The following is a 23,425-nucleotide window of genomic DNA, read 5'->3' on the forward strand; positions in this document are numbered from 1 at the left end:
CGGCGGCAACGGGGAGACCCGCCACCCCGCTCCCCACCCCGCGCTCTCCCCGCAGCCGCCCCGCAGCCCCGGCCCGGCCGCCGGTGTTACCGCCGGGTGGCGGTGTCACCCCGCGGGACGCGGCCGCGCCCCGGCTTCGCTTGGGTAACGGGAAAACGGGGGGGAGGGGGGGGGGGGGGCTTGTATCCGGGATGCCCTCAGGGTGTCGGTTCTGGGTGTAGTTACGGGGCTCTCGGAGAAACGGGCTTGCGGACGGGAAACGGGGCCTGCTCTTACCTAAAAACCCTCGGAAAAATAGTCGGGATGCGAAAAAAAACCCAAACCAAAGCGGTATCGGGTCAGAGGAGGAGAGCAGAGGGCGTCTGAATGCGAGGGGAGACGCGGCGTTCCGAGGCCGGCTGCCCGTGGGGGGTTAAAGACCAAAGCGTGAGGGATGCGGGGGGAAAGGCCGGGCGAGACCCAGCGGCGGGGGGACGCGGGGCTCGACCGTCTCGGTCCGCCCCGCGGGGACCCGGCGTGAGCCCCCTCCGCGCCGGGTCCGCTCCCCGGGGACCGGCTCGGGGTGACCCCTCCGTGCCCCGGGCAGAGCCCCAAATCGGGGTGCGCGGTGGCGGGGTGCGGGCAGCCGTGGCTGCGGGAAGCGCCTGGAAGCGACCTGCCACTTCGCACCGCGTCCCTTCAGCCGCTGGGCTCTGCGAAATCCCTTGGTGTCCTCCGTCAGGACGGACACTTTGCCATCAGGTTTGGCTTGCTTTCGCCCTCCTGCCTTCCAGCCTTCGCTGGTGTGTGTTCAGCCGAGCCTCTCCCAGAGAAGCCCAGAGCTGTCTGGGTTTACTGTTACTACGTGTGTACAAACGTATGCGTGTAAGTGGGCATAGGTTTATCCGTATCTATATAACTTACCACAGCCCACAGACTTGTATTTTGAGTGCTATTTAAGCGTGCATATGCATGCAGATATATGCCTCCAGACAGGCACACGTTGTGTAGTAGACTGGAATAGATAATTCCAGAGAATGCGGGAATAAACTGAGCAGCTCAGAAATCGGTGAGAGAGACAGACAGACAGAAAAAAAAAAAAAAAAAAAAAAAGACAGACAGAAAGAAAGAAAAGACAGACAGACAGAAAAGACAGAAAAGACAGACAGACAGAAAAGACAGAAAAGACAGAAAAGACAGAAAAGACAGAAAAGACAGAAAGAAAAGGCAGCCTTGCTAGACTGTTGGGGTGTGAACACAAAGTGGGTTTTTGTCTCTGCGATCAGTCTCCCTAGGAGCAGCAAACTGAATATCCCAAACTCGTGTTCAAAGCCGCGTAGGTCTGTTTCTTAAAGGAGGAAGAATGTTCTGTTACGGTGGAAAATGAACTAAAAGTTAGTGACAGGCGTTTGTAAGTGTGCAACGGTGGGTGGGATGGCCAAAGAGAAATAGTCTGAACACACACACACACACACACACACACATCGCCTTTTAGGATACGGAGCTGTAAGCAAACGGGGGGTTAACGCCTGCCTTTTTTTGATTAAAAAGAAGAAGAAAAATGTTTTAACAATCACTTTTGCGAAGTTTCTACATAGCAGATCCAGCCGCGTTACCGTGCTAGAGGAAATGAAAAAATGCTTCGGTTTGAGAGGACGAGCCCTTCATTTCCCTCGCTGGATACGTTTGGTGCGTTTTCCCCAGCAGCCCGGCTTAAGGACGTGCCTTCTGGAGCACAAACACACGCACAAGCCGCACACGCACACAGGCAGATAAGATAGGTATTAGATCCTGACACATACGGGGTGGGGGGAAGAGCAGGGGAGAGAGAGAGAGAGAGAGGGAGAGAGAGAGAGGGAAGAGAGAGAGAGATCCTCCTACCTGGAGCCACAGATTGCAAGATACGTAGTGTTACCTGGGGAAGTCAGAACAAGTAAAAACACATTGAACTTCAGGGCTCTATGAGGCAGTTGATCAAGATCAGTGCTTGCTCATTTTCTCCCTCAGACTGTCTTGGGTTTTTGTTTTACCGTTTCGAGCAGCTCTTCCTATTTTTTCCCTCCCTCTTTAGCTTTAATATCGGAGCCGGTTTCGGTCACCATGGCTCTGGGAAGCGCTGCTGATCTGCACGGCGTTGGTTTTTTACAGTTCGGCCGGCTTCGCTCCTGGGTAGCTTCAGCAGTGCTCTTGACTGGGATTTAATCGACAAGATCAGTTCGGCTTTTTGTGCAATTTTCTTTTATGGCTCAGTCCATTCTCTAGATCATGCACAGAAACTTTCGGAAGTGGATTTTCTACGTGTTTCTATGCTTTGGAGTCATCTATGTCAAACTAGGGTAAGTCCTCGCGCACGACCGCTCTCCTCGGCTTTCGGCTCACGTTATCGCGGAGTTGCGGACAGAACGTTGCAAAGGGAGTTAAAAAAAAAAATAAGAAAAAAAGAAAGGAAAGGAAGAGATATTTGTCTGTCTCTGTCGCTCTCCCCGCGGTGCCCGGGCAGCCCCCAGCAGCCGCCGGCGTCCCTGCCGGTCCCGGTCCCGGGGCGATGCCCGGCCGCGGGTGACGACGGATCCTTTGATTTTGTACTTGCTTAAGCGAACTTAAAATATTATCTCTGGCGTACGGTACCCTCAGGAAAAAGAAAAAAAAAATAAAAAAATAAAGGCAGCCTGGCGGAGTTAACTCAGCCGCTGCTGCCGGGACAATAGAGCGGAGCTGAAGTATTAAAAAGGCGAAAGGGGCGGGAGGAGGGGAATCCCGGCTCTGAACCTGCACTCGGGGATTTGTTTTATGCAGGCCTAGACACAATTTGCGTTTCTATCCGTCACACGGACGTGTTGAAATGAAGCTGACAGCTGGTCCGGCCGCCTCCGCGCCCGCCGCTCCCGGCAGGCCGGGCGGGCTCCGCCGGCCGGGGACACCGGGAGGGGCAGCCCGCTCTTTGCCCCTCGGTGTCTGATCGCCGCGATCGAGAGCACGCTGTTATTTCAGTCGCCAAGCTTCTCCCTCTGCCCCCCCCCCGGTACCTGTATGCCCTTATTAATATTGCTCGTCGCAGTAGGCTGACTTGAGTTGAATTTCCACATTCCTGAGCCCCAGCCGAGTCCTTACCTGTCGAGCTACAAACTCTTTAAAGATCCTGTCTTTGCATAGCTGCGGGATTTTTGGTTTTGTTTTTTGGTTTTTGTTTTTTTTTTTTTTTTTTCCTTTAATGATCAAGAATGCATAAGGTGAGTTGCGATCCGAAAACGCTCGCTTCCCGCCTGGAAATCGATACGGGGAAGAGGCGGGGGGAGCAGAGGAGCAGCCCCCAAAGGCGGGAGAGCCCGGGGCAATTCCCCGAAGGGACGGGCGGGCCGGCCCGCAGCTCCGAGCCCGTCCCGGAGCGGGAGGGCAGCGGCAAGCGGGAGAGCCCCGTCCCCGGCGGGCAGAGCCCCGTCCCGGCTGTCCGCAGCCCGGGCAGCGGCGGGGAGGAGGGGGCTGGCGGGGGAAGGGGGGGGATCGGCAGGAGGGAGGACACCAGAGCCGAGGATTAAGGTTACGCCGGGGGGGGGGGGGGGAACTAAATCAGCCTCCTCGGGGATGAGCAGCGAGGGTCGGTGCTCCCCAAGCCCGCTCCCTCCCCGGGGCTGCCTTCCGGGGGTCCTCAACCGGCTGCTCGCAGGGCACCAGCCAGGCTGCGTCCCTTTTTTTTTTTTTGCTTATTTGTTGGTTTTCGGGCACGGCTCTCGGCCCGCCCCGCAGCAGACCCGCCCTGCCCCGGTGAGGAGCCCCTGCCCGGGGGCAGCCCCGCACCCTGCCTCGTCGGTTTGCGGTGCCCTGACCTCTGCGGGGCCGCGTACCTGCGCCGGCCTTCTCTCCCGGCAGCGAGCAGCTCCGCCGTCCTCCGGGCTCTCGACGGGGGTTTTCGAGGAGGGGAGGATGCGGTGGGGCTGTGTGTCCGTAAGCGAAGCCGTGAAGGGGGCACCCCCCATCTGCTTCAGTAGCTGGAGGGCTTCGCGCAACAGAGGGGCAGAGAAAACGCGGTGCTGAGTGAGGGTGATGGCATTGCTGTTCGCTTTCACTGCGGTTTTATTTTTAAAGAGAACAGAAGATTGGGCGCGTGTTACAGTCTGGAAGGCAGACCTGTTTTCAAGGTTGATTGTGGCAGTTTTAGAAAGGGATTCAGAGCAAAAATCGCAAGATTGCTGTTGGACTGAGCCTGGGAGTAAAACTGAGTGGGCAGCAGGAACGGCAGAAGCCCTGACAGAAACCCCATCAGATCCGTCACCGTGCCTGTAAGGCGATGAGGGCACTTCACTTTCTCTGAACAACAGGAGAGAAATTTTCTGTGAGATCCAGGGCCACTTCTAGGCTAGGCATGTGGGATGCAATTATTTCCTCTTTCATCAGCCACTGGAACTACCATTTTGTTGAAACCCTATCCTTGGAGTGTAATGATACCTTTTCTAGTGACCTCTTTGCGCAGAAAAGGGGAGGGGGGGGGAATGAAGTTAGATAAAACGTAGTCTGTCTTCCAGTGCATTGGGTTTATTTTGCAGCGTGAAGGAGAGAGCCGTTTTGTCGACGGTAGCAAAGAGGTTACACTCGGCAGGCTTCTTTTTTCTTTTTTCTTTTTTTTTTTTTCCCCCTTCGCTGCAGAGCACGTGTTCAGGTCTTAATAAAACGTGCTAAAAGCTCCACTTTCGGTGGCGAACGTGAGACCGGGGGGAGAGAAAGCAGCGCAACACAGACAGGAGAATTCGCCCAGCTGTTGGACGGGGCGGGGGGTGTCCCGAGGGGTGTCCCGGGGGGTGCCGTGAAGAAGCCGCTGTGTCCTGCGAGCAGCAGAGAGCAAGAGCCCGCTCGGGTAGTCACAGAGTCATGGACTCATGGAATAGTTTGGGTTGGAAGAGACCTCTAAAGGTCATCCAGCCCAACCTCCCCGGAGTGAGCAGGGACATCTTCCACCGGTCCTTCCTCTCAGGGAATTCCCGTTGTTCCCATTTCTGTTTTCTGTCCCCGAGATTGCCGGAAAGAGCGACAGAGGCGTGAGGTGAAGCATCCCTGGGTATTTCTCCGTCGATGACGTTCCCGTCCAGGCGCAGAAGCGTTAAGCGCCTGCGACCCCCCCGACTCCGGGCATCCCCTCGCGAAAATAGATCGCATCAAATACTGGCCCCGGCCAGCAGCAGGACTGAAGCAGAAACATTTCCCGCGAAGAATTAACGCCAAATTCCCGCGAATTTAATTAACGCCAACGAAATCCCGCTCCCCTCGCCCGCCCGCGGAGTTGCCCGGCTGCGGGGGGGCCCGGCTCGGACCCCTCCGCCCCCGGCCCAGCAGCAGGCAGCGGGCACGGCGTGGGAGCACCGGGAGACCCCCGGGACCGTCCCCCGTGGCGGGGCCAGACGGCGGGCACGGCGTGGGAGCACCGGGAGCCCCCCGGGACCGTCCCCCGCGGCGGGGCCAGACGGCGGGCACGGCGTGGGAGCACCGGGAGCCCCCCGGGACCGTCCCCCGCGGCGGGGCCAGACGGTCCCGGCCCCTGGGCGGGCACCCTCCGCTGTGCCGCCGCCCCCCCGGCCGCTCCTTTCGAGGGTCTCGTCGGTTCCCCCTCCCCCTCCTCTCTCTGCCGGCACCGGGCTCGCAGCTCGGTGAACTACGAGGAACCCCCGGTTCCGAGCAGGAAGGAGCCCGGTGTGTTGCCCACCGGGCCGCCTTCGAAGCTCTTACCGGCTTCCGACGTGCTCTTGTGCCGGACACTCCCGGGGTTCGGGGCGAGAAAGCAGCCGCGGCTGGGAACGGAGAGATAAAGCAAAGGCAAGGAAAGGCTTTATTCGTGCCTGCTCTGCTCCACCTTCTCGGCTGTGGTGTCGGCAACCATTTCCAGCGCCGTCCTGCCCCTGTTCTGTCCAAAACGCACGTGTTCGTGGAAGAGGGAACGACGGACGCTGAAATGCCCACATTAGGTAGCACCGGCAATACCGTTTCCCCCAGTGCCACACCATTTGGTGGAAGGGAATATATTCGGCTTCAATCAATAAAACACGTGCACTGCTCGCTACCCGCGGCTGACACAGGTGTAGAGACCATTTGGATGGAGTTTAGCGGGTTATTCTTATCATCATCATCATCATCACTGTCGTTTTTCCGACGTCATAACCAGCCAGTGGTTTTAGAATAAAATTTAACTTCCCGAAAAGAAACGGCACGATTTGGCTTCTTTTACACAAGCTTCCTCCCCCTACGCAGCTAAGCTGTGGATAACACCAGCTTCGATCCGAAAATTGTGGAGACTGCTAAACCGTCTTCGTTTTAGCTGGGGCGAGTCAAACTCTGCCAGCACCCGTTCGAAGTTTTCCAGCGCCAGCATTTACTTTTCATTTTTACAATTCATTCCCCCCCAGCCCCCTTCTTTTCCCCGGGCACATCTTTAAAAGCAGATGCGCGTTTAAAAATATACCCGAAGCCGAACAAGTGCTAGAAATAAAACATCAGAAGTGCCTGCCCGTTCTCCCAGTTCGCGTTCAGCACAGCTGCCCCAGCCACAGCCTGCGTGTCTGAGAGGGAGAACGGGCGCTGCGGGAGATACACATCTATACGTCCCTCTGTCTCTCTATCTATCTGCACACGCACGCACACACAGAAGTATAAATAGGACCTTTTTAGACTCTTAAAATAACAAATAAGACGATTCTGGGATGCAAACTGTCGTTGAAAGGCTGAAGCTTCTGTGCCTTCTTCATCGAGATCAGCGCTGCCGAGAAGGACGCTGGCTGTCCCAGCGCCCGCGCTGAGCTCGTAGGTGAGAGCGGTTGAAGGAAACCGAACCCCGGGAAGGTTTTTGGGGTATGCGGGGCGGCAGGCAACGTTTTCACACCTCTTCTGCGATTCCCGTTCCGTCTGAAGGGAGATTTCGTTGTGTCACCGAGACGGCTGCACACGTGTGCCGGGACCGGTTGGCTGGAGGTGTTCCCGGCGTGCTTGGAAGAGCACTTGGCCAAGAAAACTCCTCCCGTCATTAGGCGATTAACCCGAGCCGGACATTTACAGAACCCTGCGGACCGAGGAGACGCCGGAGCCCGGTTCTTGCTCATTTCGGCTGCATTTGGGCTAAACCGTCTGCGCTGCGCGTTTCTCTGTCGGGGTTCTTTTTCGAGCCCCAACCCAGGCATCCGCAGCGCACGACTTTCCGCCGTCTCACCCACCACTAAAACTTCTTTTTCAATTTTTTTCCGGAGGGGGGAAAAAAAAAAATAAAAAGGACAAACGGGGAGGGGGGGGGGGGGGGAGAGGCGGCTAACCTGCCGGCAGACGGCTCTCCGGACTGGCATCTTCTCAGGGAGGAGAGAGGGAAGAGAGGAGATGCGGGCTCTTCCCACGGGAGGTGCGGGGAGCCGGGAGCCGCCGGCAGACCCCCCCCCAGGCCGGCGGCTTCACCCCAGCCCTTTCCCTCCCCTTCTCCCACGAGAAACCCGGTCTCGCCATGAAGCCGCGAGTGCGCGCGTCCTGATTTCCCACTCAGGCGGGCTACGACAGCAGATACCTTTTTTTTTTGTTGTTGTTTTGTGTGGTTTTCGGAGAGATCCCCCCGAAACCGGAGCTTGATTTGCAACACCGAGGACCAGGGGAGCCAAGCCCCCCCCCCCCGCGGCTGGAGGGACGGCGGAGCCCTTCGGGGGAACTGGGGCAGCCGCCCGTAATGAAGCAATTAACGGAGAGCGGAGCCGGGAGCTGCCAGCTCCCTTCGGGATCTCTCCCAGGGCGAGCGGAACGGGTGCCAGGGCAGACGGGGGAGCCAGCAGCCCGCCGAGGGCCGGGGGGATGGGGGGGGGAGCTTTAAAAATGCCCCGCGAAGAGGGCGAGGAGCGCTTGCGGGGCGGGGAGGGCGGGTTGGCTGCAGCCTGGGCTGGATCCGTGTCTCTCCATTGTCATCCTCCCCTTTAAAAAAAAAAAAAGAGAGAGGGAGAGGGAAAGAAAAAAGTAGGCGGATTGCAGTGACTGACTGCCCAATGGCAGCCCCGGGTCTCAGGAGAGTTACAAGAGAGAGGGAGAGAGAGAGAGAGAGGCACTTTCTGCCATCCAAATCCCTTAAACCATCCTCATTCCAACACGAGAACCCACTGTAACAACTTCCAACCACTGAGACATGACAGGCAGGAGCCCAGAGGCAGCAGCAGCAGCGAGAGCAGCACCAGCCGCAGCAGCACACACTCTGCACAGGGAGCAGCATTAGCACCAGGGGAATACTAGGCACAACCATACAAACAAACAAACAAACAAACAGACAAAGCCCCCCCAAGCCCAAGGGACTGGATTCCAACTCAGATTCAAGCCACAGCTGACACCAAAAAGGGTGGGGAATTACGACCGGGGGGGGCCAGAAAGGAATAACCAAGGAAGCGAACTCCAAGAGTGTAAACGGGATTCAGCCATGATCCTTTTCTCATCTCGCAGTGTGTTACTCTCAGTGTATTACCCTCAGATTTTCCTCATCCTTACCAGTGGGAGTTACCTGTAAGTGATCCAGATTTTTTTTTTTTTTTTTAATTTATTTTTGGTGTCGGTCAAAAATACTGTTTGAAATGAGCCCGCTGGCAGCTACCCGGGGGCGATGCGCAAAGCCAGCCGAGGGAGCCGGCGGCACCGGCGGCAGCTCCGTGCGGTGCCCGGCGGTGAGGACGGCGGCGGAGGTGCTGTGCCGGTGACCGGTGACCGGCGCCCGGTGCCCGGTTACCGGTGCCGCTGCTCGGACGCTGCCGGAGGAAGGCGCACACCGCCAGGTAACTCCCGGGGCTGTCCCACCGGAGGGGACCGGTGCCCGGCGCGGCGACGGGGCACCGAGCGGCCGGCGTCTCCCCACCGGGGGGACTCCGACCCCCGGCTCCTCCTCCTCCTGCCCAACCGGAGATGGGGCATCGCTGCGCGGAGACCCCCGGGGTGCAGAGGCTGCCGGCGGCGGGGGCCCGAGGAGAATCCCCCCCCCCCTCCCCCCCGGGGGCGCGGAGGCCCTCGCTAACCGGCTGCTTTCGCTCCGGAGGGATCCCCAGTCCCGCGGTTAGAGCTGGCTCCGGGACCTTTTCCTTGTGAGGAAGGGGGTGGAGGTAGGGGTGGGGGAAACGAGAGTCGGTGGGTGGGACTGCAAGGAGTTTCGGGCTCTTTTTTTTTTTTACTTTCCTTTTTTATTTATTTTTTTTTTTTAATATCTATATCTGTATCTAACGTTGCGGCGGATAAAGCAGCGGCGGGTCCGGTGGGTGCGGGCTGCGGGGAAAGCGTCCTCCGCCGTGCCCCGGCGGGTCCCCCGGCGGGTCTCTGTCCCCTCCCCGGGGTCGGGGACGGCGGCCGAGGTGACCAGCCGCCGTGCCGAGGGGACCCGGGCCGGGCCGGGGCTGCGTGCCGGGACGCGGGGAGGGGGCTGCCGGGGACTTCTCAAGGGCTTCTGCCGTCCCGTACCGGGGATCGGGCCCGGGGGAGCTCCGGGGAGCGCAGCGGGCGGTGCGGGTCCTGGCCCGGGGACCGCGGCAGCGGGGGTCGCCTGGCCTCGGTCGGTGACTGGGAGAAGCCCCCTCGGTATCCCCGGCCCCGCATTCACCTCGGCTGCGGGGTCCCGACGGGTTTCCCTTCCCTCCCCTCCCACCCCCGCGCCGAGCTCGGACCTTCCCGCACCCCGGCGGGTGCAAAATTCGAGCTGCTGCCCCTGAGCTGTGTGTGGACGTATAGATCTATACACCCCAGTGCTTTTTTTCCCTCTGTCTGGATGCGCGGGGGTGCGTGTTTTCTGCGGGCTGTAGAAAGATGTCACCCACCGCTATGGAACAAAAAGCAGGAACCCTAGAAAGAAACCAAACGCCGGTTTCTGCGTGCTTAATTCCTAACGAAACGCACACGCCTTGGCTACCGGTTTGTACAGGCGCTCGATTTACGGAAGCGCGTTCAGATGAACTCGGTCGGATGCTGTTGATGAAGCCAAATAGCCAGAGCTGCCTGTTTCTGTTCACAGGCGGGATGTGTCTGCTGGTAGGTGACCAGTAGCTTATAAAAAAAAAAAAAAAAAAAAAAGAAAAAGCAGTGCTATCTTTTTTAAAACAGGAGAAAGGAGTGGTAATAAATAAATAAATGCACCCTTTTAATAGAAGCGTAGCCATATTTTTCTCAAAACCGTAGGAAATTACTATCCTACAAAGTCTTCCTGCTATAAATAGTTCCAATCTTGAAACAAAAGTTTTAAACCGCACACCAGATGCTGGGATGCTAGCGGTTTCCCTTGCTGTGTGACATAATTATAAGGTCCGAAAGCAAAAGCTATAGAAGTATAATAATAATACTAAGGCGACTGCTGAGGGGAAATACAAGGGAAGCAATGCCTGCTTTATTTAGAGCGAGCTGCTCGGGGGTCTTTTGAGCGCTGCCCCGCGACAATGAGGAGTTGCTGCGGACAAATAATGGCTCCTTGCCTTCCCCCGGGCCGCCCCCGGCTCACCCCCTCGGCGGCGGGTCGCTGGGAGCTGGACCCCCGGAGCCGGGGCCGGGGCGGCTATTGCGGTCCAGCGGAGCAGAAGGGAAAGGGATCAGGAGGTGAAACCCAACAAAGCGGAGCCCCAAACCAGCTCACACCTCCCTCCTTCCCTCCCTCCCTTTATCCTTCCCTCCCTCCCTCCATCCCGGCCAGGCTTGCTGCATCCCAGCCGTGTCCCCCGCTTCGCCCCCGGTGAGCGGGGAGAGCCGGGCACGCTGCGGTGCTTCGCCTCTCTCCCCTTCGAAAGTTATTTCAGTGCTTAATGGATAGTAGCCTAGAGAACTTGTGGTGTTTATCTTGTGGGTAAATATACTCCTCTGGCTTACTAATGGTAGCTTTTGAAGATTAAAGCACAGCAGAGCCTGTTCGAGCATTGTCTGCTGGTGTCTGTTGCTGCTACCCTCTCGCGCTGGTGGGGAGGATGCTTCCCAAGCTGCTGTTTCGTGAGCTGTCGTGCGCTGTCAACGGTTACATTAATTTTCCCCGAGATCTCTATCATCTTTTGGCTATGGCAACAACCCCTCGGCCTCGGAGCTGCTGCTCCTTCAGGGACAGAGGCGAACCTACCAGGGGCAACATGTGGTGGGCGAGCAAACCGAGCGCAGGGTGTCCGTGCTCCGTCTCGCTGGGTGCGTGCAGGGAGCGGGGGGACACGGCGCAGCTCAGTTATTCTGCTCGAAAAGCGAAAATCCCCTCGTGATGAAGTGGGATTTTTGGAATGAAAAAGGCAGTGATGAAATGAAATTTCATTTTCAGAATGGAAAAGGCACCGGGGCCTCAGTGTTTTGCGTGCACTAGCTGGGAGAAAAAGTTAAATTACAGTAGACTACATCCAAAATTAGTTTAAAGAGCCAACTCCTTTATAAAATTGATATCTGTATTGTAAGTATGCTATCTGATAAAGTGATCTTCTTTGGTGTGCTTGCCTACTAACCTTTGGCCCTCTGAGACGCTGTAAACACTTTTACAACCAGAGCAATTAGTGTCTGACTTTTCGAAAAAGAATACTGACTGCAGCTAGGGTAGCTGGTAGTAGGACGATTGATGCATTTTAATGCACTGGACGTATTTTGGTAAGCCAATTACTTATTTAAAGTATAAAACTGACATTTAATAATATCGATGTAATTAGTATAAATGTCTAAAAACCGGGATTATATAGAATACTGTCTGGCACCATTTCTTGCAGCGCCTGTTTGAGCGCGCAGGTGTCTGTACACATATACAGATTTAGCTTATTCTGATGAAGATCGTGCTAGTCTAACTTTCTATTTGTGTACTCCTTTCACTGTTCACCTTCTTTAGGGTTGGATGCATTCACCAGCAACAGGAGAGTCAGTTCTTAAGAAGCTTATTTTGGGGATTATCTGCTGGTACATAGACAGAGTTAATTCAGTGATTTGCTATAAAGCTATCGGGAATAACTCATAAGAGAGAGTGTGTGTATGTAGTAATAGTAGCATAGATCTTCAGAGGGCTACGTATTCTAACACTGTAATACAACAAATAGTTTATATTAGTGGATAGATGGAAATGTAGAGAGAAAAAAATCCGCTGCACGTTTTGCATCCGTTCTGCTGATGCTCTCCTGTCCTTACAATTCCACATCCCTTACAACAGGGCTTCTCCATGCTCGTGGGAAGCGGGTTAGAAGGAATGCATATTTTTCATATGCCTACAGGAAAGTACTCATGCCTAATCCGGCAAGATTAGGACTTCTGGAGACGGTCCCTGAAGCTTGTCTCTTGGTCTGTGCAGTGAGGGAGGGAGCTACGGGAAGGTCCTGCGGTGCAGACCCTGTGAGCGAACGGCGGGCACGGCTTCCCCGTTAATAGCAACCAGCGAGACTGATGCTCCCACATTAGCTGATACAGTCAGGGCTACATGATCCATCCCACTCTCCTCATCGCGGTGAGATCAGGGCTGTATCGACCTCTGTGATAAAACTGGGTGCTACGGACACAGGTTTGTCCCTGGCTTAGTCACTGGATTGCAGCATCGATCCGTAATTTCCCTGCTTTTGCACCTTATTCATTTTATAACTGAGATCTTGCGCTCTTCAGGGCAAGCCTGCTCTCTCGACCTCTATTTGTGCAGTGTCCTGTGCCCAAGGAGAGCTCAGCTGAGACCCTTCGATACTCCTTGTATGTGGTACCGTAGCAATAGTCATCTATAAGAGGGTTTGGAATAGGACGTTGACTTTACCATCCCGCAGAGAAGTGTTGGCTTAGAGACAGAACAGGTGAACCTCCAAAGGGTTATTTGTTATTTTCAGGCTCACCTAAAGCTTTTGCTTAGCAGAGACATGAAAGATAAAGAATGTTTGCCTGCTGGGCTGCCGTGATCACCACGAGCTTGGCTTATTTGCCTGATACAGGCTACTTCCATGTGCTGAAGCTGCCACGCAAAGATGTGAGAGTGATTGTGATTTCACTTCTTGGTAGCTCTGGAAGATAAAGTCCATCATTTCTCTGAGAGACCCAGACTAAAATTCCCTGTTTAAAACCACGGAGCAAATCTGTGACTGGCCACCCCTCTCCCTGCCACAGTCTGGGCCAAACACCCAAGTTCTGAATATCTTTGAATCCAAATGCATTTGGATGCAGGCACCTCCCTCAATCCTCTGGGGCAAGCAGGTTCTGGGAATTAGATGTCTAGCACGCCTTAAAATTGAAAGAGAAGTAATGACTTAAATAATTAGAAGGAAAGGTGGCAGCATTCAGAATTTGAAGGATAACAGTGTGGAACTATCACATTATTTACATTATTATTACATTATTTCATGTTGCTTTACACCCACTTGTTATTTTAGGTTAGTAGTATAACAAGTGGGTATAAAGCAACATGAAATATTCAGATGAGTAGGTAAGATTAAATGCAGATACGCTCGCATTCTACACAAAGAACAAGGCTAATCCCTCGGAAGACAGTCTTTCAAAGGAGGTGTTGAAGAGCTAAACAGAGCGAGCTGCAATTATACAGTTAGACTGACAAACACATTTTATGCAATGGAAAAAACGCAGCGTGTGTACCTGGCAATACGGTGTGCTAAAGGTAGAATGGTGCCGAGTGTTTTCTCAGTGCACGGGACCGCGTAATTTGGACTGAAATACTGTCAGAGAGGTTCCTAACCCCCAAAATACAGCTTAACCCTCTCGTCCTTCCGAGTTCCCACAAGAAACAGAAGGCTGGGACCAGCCACAGATCAAAGGAGTTCTGCAGGCGTGCTGACACAACGCGTTACAGAACTGGGTAATGTTGTGAGCCCCGTTTCTTCAGCCCGTAGGCTTTGCGTGTTGGTTTACCCTCAGTGGACTCTCGCTGGTGTCCTTCGTGCACGCCGGCAGACCACCTCTACCTGCTAACTACCTGACAGATGGCTTTTTGCAACTCCAGGTTCACCTGCCTGCTTGAGTCTTCTCCTTATTTTTGCTCTTTCCTCCTCGATGCTTCACTGCCCTGCTGTACAGCATTACCGCAGGTGTAGAACTTCTAGAGTATTACAGCATAGCGCTCTTCACGGAAGAGTCGTACGGGAACCAGTCAGACCTCTAGTTGTGGGAGCTGTGACCAAGATACCTATGCATGGAAGCCAAATCTCCATGACTGGTGGGTTCTGGGATTGTGCTGTGAATGTGGGAATACAGTGCCAATGAGCTGAACAAACTTGTCACAGAATCACAAGCCCAGAATTACTTGGGAGGCTGAGAAAGACCAGGAGCTCAGGCACAGGAGCGCTCTGGAAGAAAAGCCGAGCAAGTCAGGTTCCTGGAGAATGTCTTTCAGTCCTTTCAGGGTTATTTGCACCCTTTCCTTCTCTTTTACTCTCCCTTCAGTCCTCCCCCAATGGTAAAAGGATAGGTTTTCCCTCCATCGTGGAGAGCTGCATAGGGCTTGCTGACTACTTCTTGTCAAGAAAACTCCTATGTATGTGCTTTTGCTACAACGCACGCGTAAGGAGCATTGCAAATGTTTCAACTAGAGCAAACGTGAAGAAATTCTAGACACAGAAACACAAAGTATTTTCTCCGTAGCTTTTTCTGTCCGTATGCAATGTATTTCTACGACTTCTCTCTTCTGTTACAGCCTAAATGTTGTTAGAACAAACCTTCGTATAAAGCACGGAGCTGGCTTTTCCACGCTTTCCCCTTGGGCTTTCTTTCTAAATGACAGTATTCTTGATAGTGCAATGGAGCTGAAAGTTACCTGCCTCGTTCAGTTCTAATGGAGTTCAGGCATCTTTTCTAAAGTTAAGATAGTTAAAGCCAAATGATTGCTCTCGTCATAAAAAAAGACTTTCTTCTACTGGGATCTGACAGCAAGATGATTATCACCTACTCGTTATTTTACAACAATACCTTTTTTAGAAAATCTGAAGACAGGCTAAATTAGAGAGTTATTGTAACTTTTTCTGGAAATAATTTTAATAGTGCATACAGTTTGTACCCACATTGTCGTTACAGTTTTGAACGTTTATTTTCTTTTCAGCCTATGCTTGTGGATCAGATTTCCCTCGTGGCAGGAACCCACAAAGGATAAAATTCACGTTTATGCAAAAATCCCACTTAATCATCATGGTGACATAGTCTTTGTTCCAGCTCTTTGTCCAAGGTCAAATTTCACCCTGAGTTCCTAAGTAATGAGAAAAAAAGGCCATCCAGTGGTATAGCAAGTGTGCGACTGAGGGCAAAATCTAGCCTCAGATGTTCAACATGTGGCAGGAGAATTTTCCCCTGCGAAGTGGCACCAAGTCCACTGGTCACTGTACTGCATGTCCCAGATTGCTGATCTGAGGTAGAGCCACCCTGCTACTAGCTGGTGGCACCACTTTCAAAACTGATTGAACTCAGGGGACTTTACCAGCAGATTCGTGGTGCAAAGGTAATGCTGATGAGTTGCACCTTCCACCAGCACGTACCTGGTATGCACAACAGAGGCATTAAAAAATATTTTCTTCTGGATGGCCATCGCTATAGATCTGTGCATCATTTTGGGAAGCTCTTATACCTTGCCTCTTCAGGCCTGAGGGCCCAAGGCTTCTCTCCCCTGGGGTTCCATCCGCAGGCCAGCAAGTTAATAAAGCAGGAGTGACTCTGCTGCTGTCAGCGGAGTGACTCTGGTGCAAGTGAGAGGAGAACCAAACAGAGAGTCAGCACAAGCCAGCATCCACTCCAGCACAGCCTTGGCACAGGCTGCCATATTATGCAATTCAAAGGGAATGTGGCCATAGTTCCCAAGAACATACAGCGAAAGCAATATTAATAGGAGGCCATGTCAGACAAAACCCAAAATCAGTTCTATGGGCTAGTGAAAGAATCATTATGGCTTCTGGTGCCAGTAAGAGCTGACATAAAAATAAAATGTTATTTATTTTTTGAGGGGAGAAGCACTTCAAAAGCACTGCAGCGTTTGCTCATTTTGTGCAAGGCATTGAGAGGCAGCCCAGCTTTCAAAGCTGGAAGTAAGAGTACGCTGTAAAGATATAAACCACTGTCTGCCTTCGAGTAGGGCCTGGAAAACAATCTGAGGGTTATTTAATTTAAAATTGTTTGAGTGCTGCAGTACTGGGACTGGATATCACATCCACCCTCTTAATCTGGCTGAAGTGAGACATAATTATGAAATGCAACTACTATTTAATAATAGTTTCTTTCATTCAAGGATCGTAAGTGAATTAATCCTCCCAGTATTCAAGTGAATTGGGCGAGGATCATTTCACTCACCGCTGGGGTGGAATGAGGCAGCTGCAATGCAGTGCCCGGCAGAGCTGTAGGGACACGCAGTTCCGGCACCAGGCCTAACATCCCCGGCAGCAAGGCAAGAAAGCATCTGAAGAAGCCCAAGTGCATCTCTAATTGCTCTGGAGCCTGGCCAGGGCACGGGGGTAGCCCCTCTAAAGGTTACGCTTTTACATGGTGGGAGCTGCTCTGCGGTGAAGGCAGGTGGGGTCCGAGACTGGGCCGATGCCCGAGATGCTGAATAGCAGCATCCTGACTCCTGCCAGCCTCAGTTTCCCACAGCTTGAGCACGGCAATAACAACGCTGGCACGGCTCGGAGGTAGGGGAGGGGCAGGAGAGCGAAAGCTGCCACAGCACTTTGAAAACGGAAAACGCCACGTAAGTGCCACGTCATCACTTTCGGCGACTCTTTTCCGAACACGAGCAGTTGGAGATGGCGTGATTGTGGCTCGTCTGAGATGTGGCATCGCTATCGCCTACTCCACCACCATGTCCATTGCGGCCTTGGGGAGCAGGCAGGTGAAAAGCTCCGCTTATCAAAGCCAGGAGCATCACTTCTGATGGTGTCTCCCGCTTCCACGGGAGCCAGCCAGCCACCCGTGGGCACAGCAGAGCAAAGCTTGGCCGGGGCGAGCTGCTGGCCTCGGGGTGCGAGGTGGCCGGTGCCAGCCTGGGTAGCAGGCAGGACATGGTTAAGGGAGTGCTGAGGGGAATGGCAGCATCTCTCATGACTCTTTTGGCTGCTCGCCGGGGAGCCATGTGACTCCTTGGTTAAAAGAGTCCTCTCAACCATGAGACACTTTTTTTCCCCCCTCTGGTTGTACCTTTTCTTTTCTGAACTTAAAAGAAAACAAAACGTACCCACAAAACTTTCCGCATTGAAGTTACGTTGTAGTCCGATGACTGGGGGTGAGAAATTCATGGGGGGTGAAGAGGAAGGGGAACATTTCTGAATCAGAGCTGTTGTGCTGAGCCTTAAAGGAGAGGAGGACGTTTCTGGATGGAGAACAGCACTGCTGTACAGAACAGTGAGCAAGGAGCAAAGGAAGGGGCTTAAATCTGTTCCCTTCTGCTGTGGGCTACCGCTAAACCTGTCAGGGTAGCTTCAAACCCAGTGGACTGCAACGCTGTCAAAAGGGCCAAGGGTGGGAGAGCAAACAAACATGGCTTCATCTGATTCATAGTAAATTCCTTTTTCTCCACTCCCATGGCCTAAAGGGTACATCATCTAGCTTTACAGTTTTTGGTTGTTTTCTTTTATTGGCACCTCTCATCACAGTATCTGAGCACCGCCCATAATAATTAGATTGGCACATCCCTGGTAGACTTCCTGGAGTCTCTTGTTCTTCTGCCTTCTCTGTCTCTGGGGAGCTCTGCCCAGGGTAGGTGCTTCTGAGGGGAGGGATGGGGTCAGGTTATTGTTGTTAACGTCACTCTGGTTATGTTGTGAAAGGCATATCAAAGAGGAAGTTCTTGCACTATGACCTAAAGGTCATCAGACTCTGGATTAGTCTAATCTCTGAAAGTTTGTTCCCCAGACAGATCCTCTCGACCGAGAGTAACTTACCTCTGGGCTTAGAGCTTTGTCTTGGGGTTTACGATGCTCACTGCTCCAGAGGAGCTCAACAGGCCTGGCAGAGGTAGAAGTTTGGTCTGCCTTCTCTTGCTGGGCCATGATCCGTTGATTGCGGTGTGGAGGTTAGGCTTCACACCTTGAACTGGAGATGAAAGAGAACAGCAGAGGTGAGAAGGACTTGCATGCAGGGACAATCTGCACAGCATAACCTCCCCGGGATACATGCCATCTTCTTTGAAGTCAGAGTGCTGTTGTCAGGGTCAGAGCACTTTGGAAGTCATAGAGCCTGTGCCTCACTTTGGCTTTGTTATCTTTTGGGAGAAAGGGGCAAAAAATTTTGAGAATTGCCAGTAGGGCAGTTGTTTAGGCTCCTCCATCTGTTTGGGTCTGTTGTAGGCTGCATGGAGTGGTTGGAAAAGCTGTGGGCAGAGAGCGGCAGGTTCAGGGATGTCCGTTCACCAGTAGCACACAACGCAAGCTGTGCTGAGGATGCGAGGGGTGCAGGAGAGGATTTAGGAGCAACAGCTTGCTCCTTTGTAACCCCCAAACGCAGACGTGCTGCTGAGCAGAACCAAGGCATCTTCTCAGTGCAAATACTCAGTTTTCAGGAATGCACTTGAGACAAGCATGTGTGCCTGCCCCTGTGTGCTCCTCTCCTCTCCCCACCCCAGCTACGCAGCATGCCAAAGCCAGCTCCTCAACAACAAGACTTGGCAGGTGGCACCTGATGAGATAATCATGCCCCGGGGACATTTGGAGGCATAAGGTGCAGCCAGGTGCTCCTAATCTGTCCATGGGTGTGATTTTCTGTGGTAACCACACCCTCAAGTGTTGTCTTACTGCAATTAGGAAATTTGTTCAGTTTAGGTCAAGTGCTTCTATTAGGGTCCTCTTCACTTCTAACATGTGTTGGCATGGCAAGAGCATGTGGACGTCCAGGGTCAGGCAATGCACTGTGCTGAGTGACGTTCCTGCAACTACCAGGGAAGGATCCTACTTCTTGCTGCTTTGCTCTCTGCTTATTTCCGAACCTGGACCTTCCCTTCGTGAAGACCCACTAATCTGAGCATTAATTCAGCTGCAAATACAACCGAATGGAAACGTCTCCCTGGGACAAGGTACTCCATTTCGTACGCGTCACAGGCAAGGAACCTTTTAGGAATTTGCCACTTTCGCTTCCTGGGGTTTCCATTTCGCAAGAAGTGCTTTAAAAACTAAAACATATGAGGCCCGTATTGCAGCACAGGTCAAATGACCGTTCCTGCTTGTAGGCAGAAAATGACTTGCTTTCACAGGCTGGCTTGCACTTCATTTCTAGGTGACCCACAGAGGTCCCTTCCAACCCCTACCATTCTGTGATTCTGTCTGGGATGCATTAGGAGGAGTGTGGCCAGCAGGTTGAGGGAGGTTCTCTTTCCCCTCTACTCTGCCCTGGTGAGGCCTCCTCTGGAGTACTCTGTCCAGTTCTGGGCTCCTCACTTCAAGAAAGATGAGGAGCTGCTGGAGAGAGTCCAGCGGAGGGCTATGAGGATGGTGAGGGGACTGGAGCATCTCTCCTATGAGGAAAGGCTGAGGGAGCTGGGCTTGTTCAGCCTGGAGAAGAGAAGGCTGAGAGGGGACCTTAGAAATGTTTGTAAATATCTGCAGGGTGGGTGTCAGGAGGATGGGGCCAAACTCTTTTCAGTGGTGCCCAGCGACAAGACAAGGGACAACGGGCACAAACTGAAGCAGAGGAAGCTCCAGCTGAACATGAGGAAGAACTTCTTCCCTCTGAGAGTGACGGAGCCCTGGCCCAGGCTGCCTAGGGAGGCTGTGGAGTCTCCTTCTCTGGAGATATTCCAGACCCGCCTGGACAAGGTCCTGTGCAGCCTGCTCTGGGTGACCCTGCTTCGGCAGGAGGGTTGGACTGGGTGACCCACAGAGGTCCCTTCCAACCCCTACCATTCTGTGATTCTGTGTGATTCAGTCTTACTATAGGTACGGAAGCTAGGTGTTAAATCAGTCTGGTAGTGAAAAATACCAGTCACACAGTCATACCATCACTCGTGCAGGTTCCTGTTTTATTAAAGACTTGGTGTAATAAGGTCCAACAGACAACGCGGTGCTCCGGCTATCACAGGGATGAACAGGACAGGGGGGGTCTCCGGCTGCTGGCAGAATTTGTTGCCCATGTCTGTACTTGGGCAGGGCTGTCGTTGCTTGCCACGTCTGCTGAAATACTGTAAGAGGTATAAAATGAAACAGCACAGAAGTGGCTTCAAGTCAAGTACTGCCGAGGTCTTGGTATGACTTTGGGGAAGCCTTTTGCTGCCTCCCCGCTGAGGTTTCTCTTCCAGCACTGCCTGCTTGGGCTGCTAGCGGGGTAAGATCTCTCAGTGCCTTCACACAGGGAAGAATGTGCAAAATTTGTGCTATTTGCCCTTCACTCAGCCAGCATAGGTGCTGCCTAATTTAAATCTTAGGTTTAAATTTTGACTTCATCCAAACATTGCCTGAATAACTGCAGGATTTAGCTCAAGGTATTTTGTTAGGACAGTGCTGTTTATTGGAAAGAAATGGTAAAATCCGTCAACTCATTAAGGAAGATATTCTACGTTGAGTAAAGATAAATCAGAGGGACTGATGTATTTTACCTCTCCGAAACAGAGTTTCACTTTCAGCGTTAGCAAAAGCCCTGCTTTTCTTCATATTGCACAGATATGTTTTTTGAGGTGTATCAGGTCTTTGCTTACATGATAGTTGCCATTGTATCCCTAATTAGAAACCAGCTTTAGCTTTCTGGCAATAGCTGGCACGGATTATGCTCACTCTGAGACATCTTTTGAGATAATTAAAGCGATGACTGACAACATAGCACAGCAAAGGGAATGTTTCCCAAAGTAGAGCTGCTTTACAGGTTGCTGGTATGCATTTAGTTAAATGCAGCCCTGGTAAAACTACCCAGACTTTGATGAATTTCCCAGAAATGAATCTGGCACCTTATTTTTGGAGAGCAAATCCTGAAATTCTCTCCGTTTCTGACTCCTTTTTAAGTTCATGTTTAAACACATGTACATGAATATACTGCTTATGAAGGGTGCCTGAATCACAGCCCTGGAAAATGAATTCCTCTCCTTACCCACAAAACCAGTACGGCACAAGCAGAGGGTGTGTGAGCTTCCCCACTCCACCCCATCCTTGTGTCTCATCCATGACCTAGAGGGGCAACCTCTAGCTAGGCGTAAGCGGGTGGCTCAGGCTCTGTACTTATTTAATCCTTGGCCAACCTGCTAAGGCTGCCAATAAGGGTGCCAATTGTGGTGGTGGTTTCTGTGATGTGGATAGTTGTCCACTGGGAACTGGATTAAGACCATCAACTCATTTCAAATACTCTAGGCCACAAAGCATCTGCCAAACGGTAACCATTTTTTTGGTCACTACTGACTTGGGTCATGTTTGGATCAGCGATGAAAGGCTCCGTATCCCAGTACCAATCCCCTGAGCCATACAGTTTCCCGGAATAATTTTTTTTAAAGAAGGAAAACATTATTTATTGTCCTAGATTCTACTTTGATCTGCTGATTTTTAGCATGCAGATTGGCCCTTTAAGGTGCAAAATTTTCATTACTTGACTGCAGAGGGTTCAGATGCTGGGAAAGATTTTGGTAGATGGCAGGTGGCAGATCCATGTGGTGTGACACGAAATGAGCTCTCAGAGATCGTGGTGACACACTCTAGTGCCTCAATTGGCATGATATTTGGACCTAAAACTGATCTTACACCTTCAAACTTATCACACAGTGCCTCAGCAGGGAAAGTACTATTAAACTGAAGAAGATGACATTGCTTTGTTTGCTCTCCTTCTTTTGGAGATACCTGGGTATTTGTGTCGGATCTGCTGCATCAACCAGCTTTTCTGGTAGCTCTTCCAGCAGCTAATTATCTTGTCAGTGGTCCCTGCCAAACCCACCACACACTTTCTTGCATGCCCGCTATCACCCCATGTTGTCGGGAGAGGACTTGTTCCACAGATGCTGCAGAACTGTGGGAGGCAGAGGCTAAATCATTTGGCTCAAATCTCACAGCCCAGCAGGGCAGGGAACGGGAGTGGAGTTTTCCTGATCTCAGCCTAGCCCCCAAACCATTAGCAGTCCTTCTCTTCAGCACACTGGAGGGTGGAGTTAGGCCCAGGTGAAATTCTTAGTTTAGCTGGCAATGAATAATATTGTTTCCTGTGGCCATGTCTCGTGTCCAGAAAAGACCCAGCCTCAGAGAATGCCTGGGATGAGAAGCCCACTGTCAGCATGCTGGAGGAGCATCTTTCCGGCCTTTCTCAGATAATACAAAGCTGCGTAATATTGCCACCAGCTCTCCCTTGAGCTGAAGCAAATCCTAAGAGGTGACTGGGTTTCTCTTTCCTGGAGGTAATTTACATTTATGCTAGCATGAAGGCACTACTTTGCTTGCATTAGTTCCTCAGAACAGTGAGTCACCTGCCTTCTTCTCTATCACAAGCGCAAGTGAAGCATGCTGTGTTATCAAAGGAGTGACTGTTAAGATGATATAGAAAATTCTGAGCAGATCCATTACAGCTGTGGATGTTCAGAAGCAACAAATAGTGGAAAAAGTGATGGTATTGAGCTGACGGTATTGTGAGTCTGTGGTAGAATCTGCTTTCTATCACGCGAGAAAAGTGTCAGGAACAACTTACCAGTAGATAACTCACAGTGGTTTATAGGCATTAGACTGTGAAACATAGATTTTGGATTTCCTTTTATATTTTTAAAATAATAACCAAAAATTTATTTTATTCAATGTATCCTTCCACTGTGAAAAATTGTTTCTGTTAAGAGAAATAGAAGAAGATGGGAAAACTAGGAAAAATCTGTGTTTGAAAGTTTATATGCAGTCACACAGATATGTATAGAAATTATAATTCTTTAATTCCTAAAAAAATAAATGCATCACTACAAAGCTCTCTTTTTTTAAGTTTCTCTGCTCATTTGGAGCCCTTTTATGCATAGTTTCTCTTTCCAGAATAGAAACTTCCCTTTCAACAGCAGCTGAGGCTTCAATTCAAGAAAACACATGGAGAAATGTAAGCCTGCTGGCTGAAGAGAGCTTGCAGTTACATTTATATATTTAAGCAGACTGTGTCCCGAACACAGAAAATACGGGACATGTACAGTGCCCAGCACCCTTGTATGTTCCCCGAGTACAAAGGGATTCCAGCACATGCTTAAGTCTTTCCTCAACCACGTTCTAAATATAGGTGACAGCTCTCAATTTTACTTTTTCACTAACGAACCCGTGGAAACTGAGCTGAAAACCTACAGTGTCAGAGTGTCAGTGAAATCTCAGCCTGGGACGTTGGAGTTTGACAGATTTTTTCCTTTCAGCCTGTTGGCTATGCGCGAGGACCAAACTTACCATCTCAGGAGTTTCGAGATGAAAGGTGTTGGGGGGTGATGGGTAGCAAAAGAGGGACAGCCAGGGCAGGGCCTGCGTGTTTCCCGCGGAGAAGGGAATGGAGAGAAGTGTGGGGTGGAAAACCCAACAGGAAGAAGAGTGAGTGAATGAGGAAGAGAAAAGGGGAAGGAGTGCAGTAGCTGGAAGGAAGAAAGTGAGAAGTCAGGGAAGCATGGAAAACA

General features: G+C 51.9%; 1 protein-coding gene across 2 annotated transcripts in view; it reads left to right on the forward strand.

Annotated features, from left to right (window-relative positions):
- Positions 1-2,244: 2,244 nt before the first annotated feature.
- WNT7B (Wnt family member 7B) overlaps positions 2,245-23,425 on the forward strand; it is a 95,388-nt gene continuing 74,207 nt past the window's right edge. The window contains exon 1 of one of the 2 annotated variants that reach the window (XM_009937210.2): positions 2,245-2,315. In XM_009937210.2, coding sequence (XP_009935512.2) covers positions 2,245-2,315 — 71 coding nt within the window. Of the gene's footprint in view, positions 2,316-8,395; positions 8,479-23,425 lie in introns of those variants that run through there. The other variant, XM_009937203.2, reaches the window with a different exon arrangement.

This window comes from Opisthocomus hoazin, chromosome 1 (genome assembly GCF_030867145.1).
Source record: "Opisthocomus hoazin isolate bOpiHoa1 chromosome 1, bOpiHoa1.hap1, whole genome shotgun sequence".
Lineage (NCBI taxonomy): Eukaryota > Metazoa > Chordata > Aves > Opisthocomiformes > Opisthocomidae > Opisthocomus > Opisthocomus hoazin.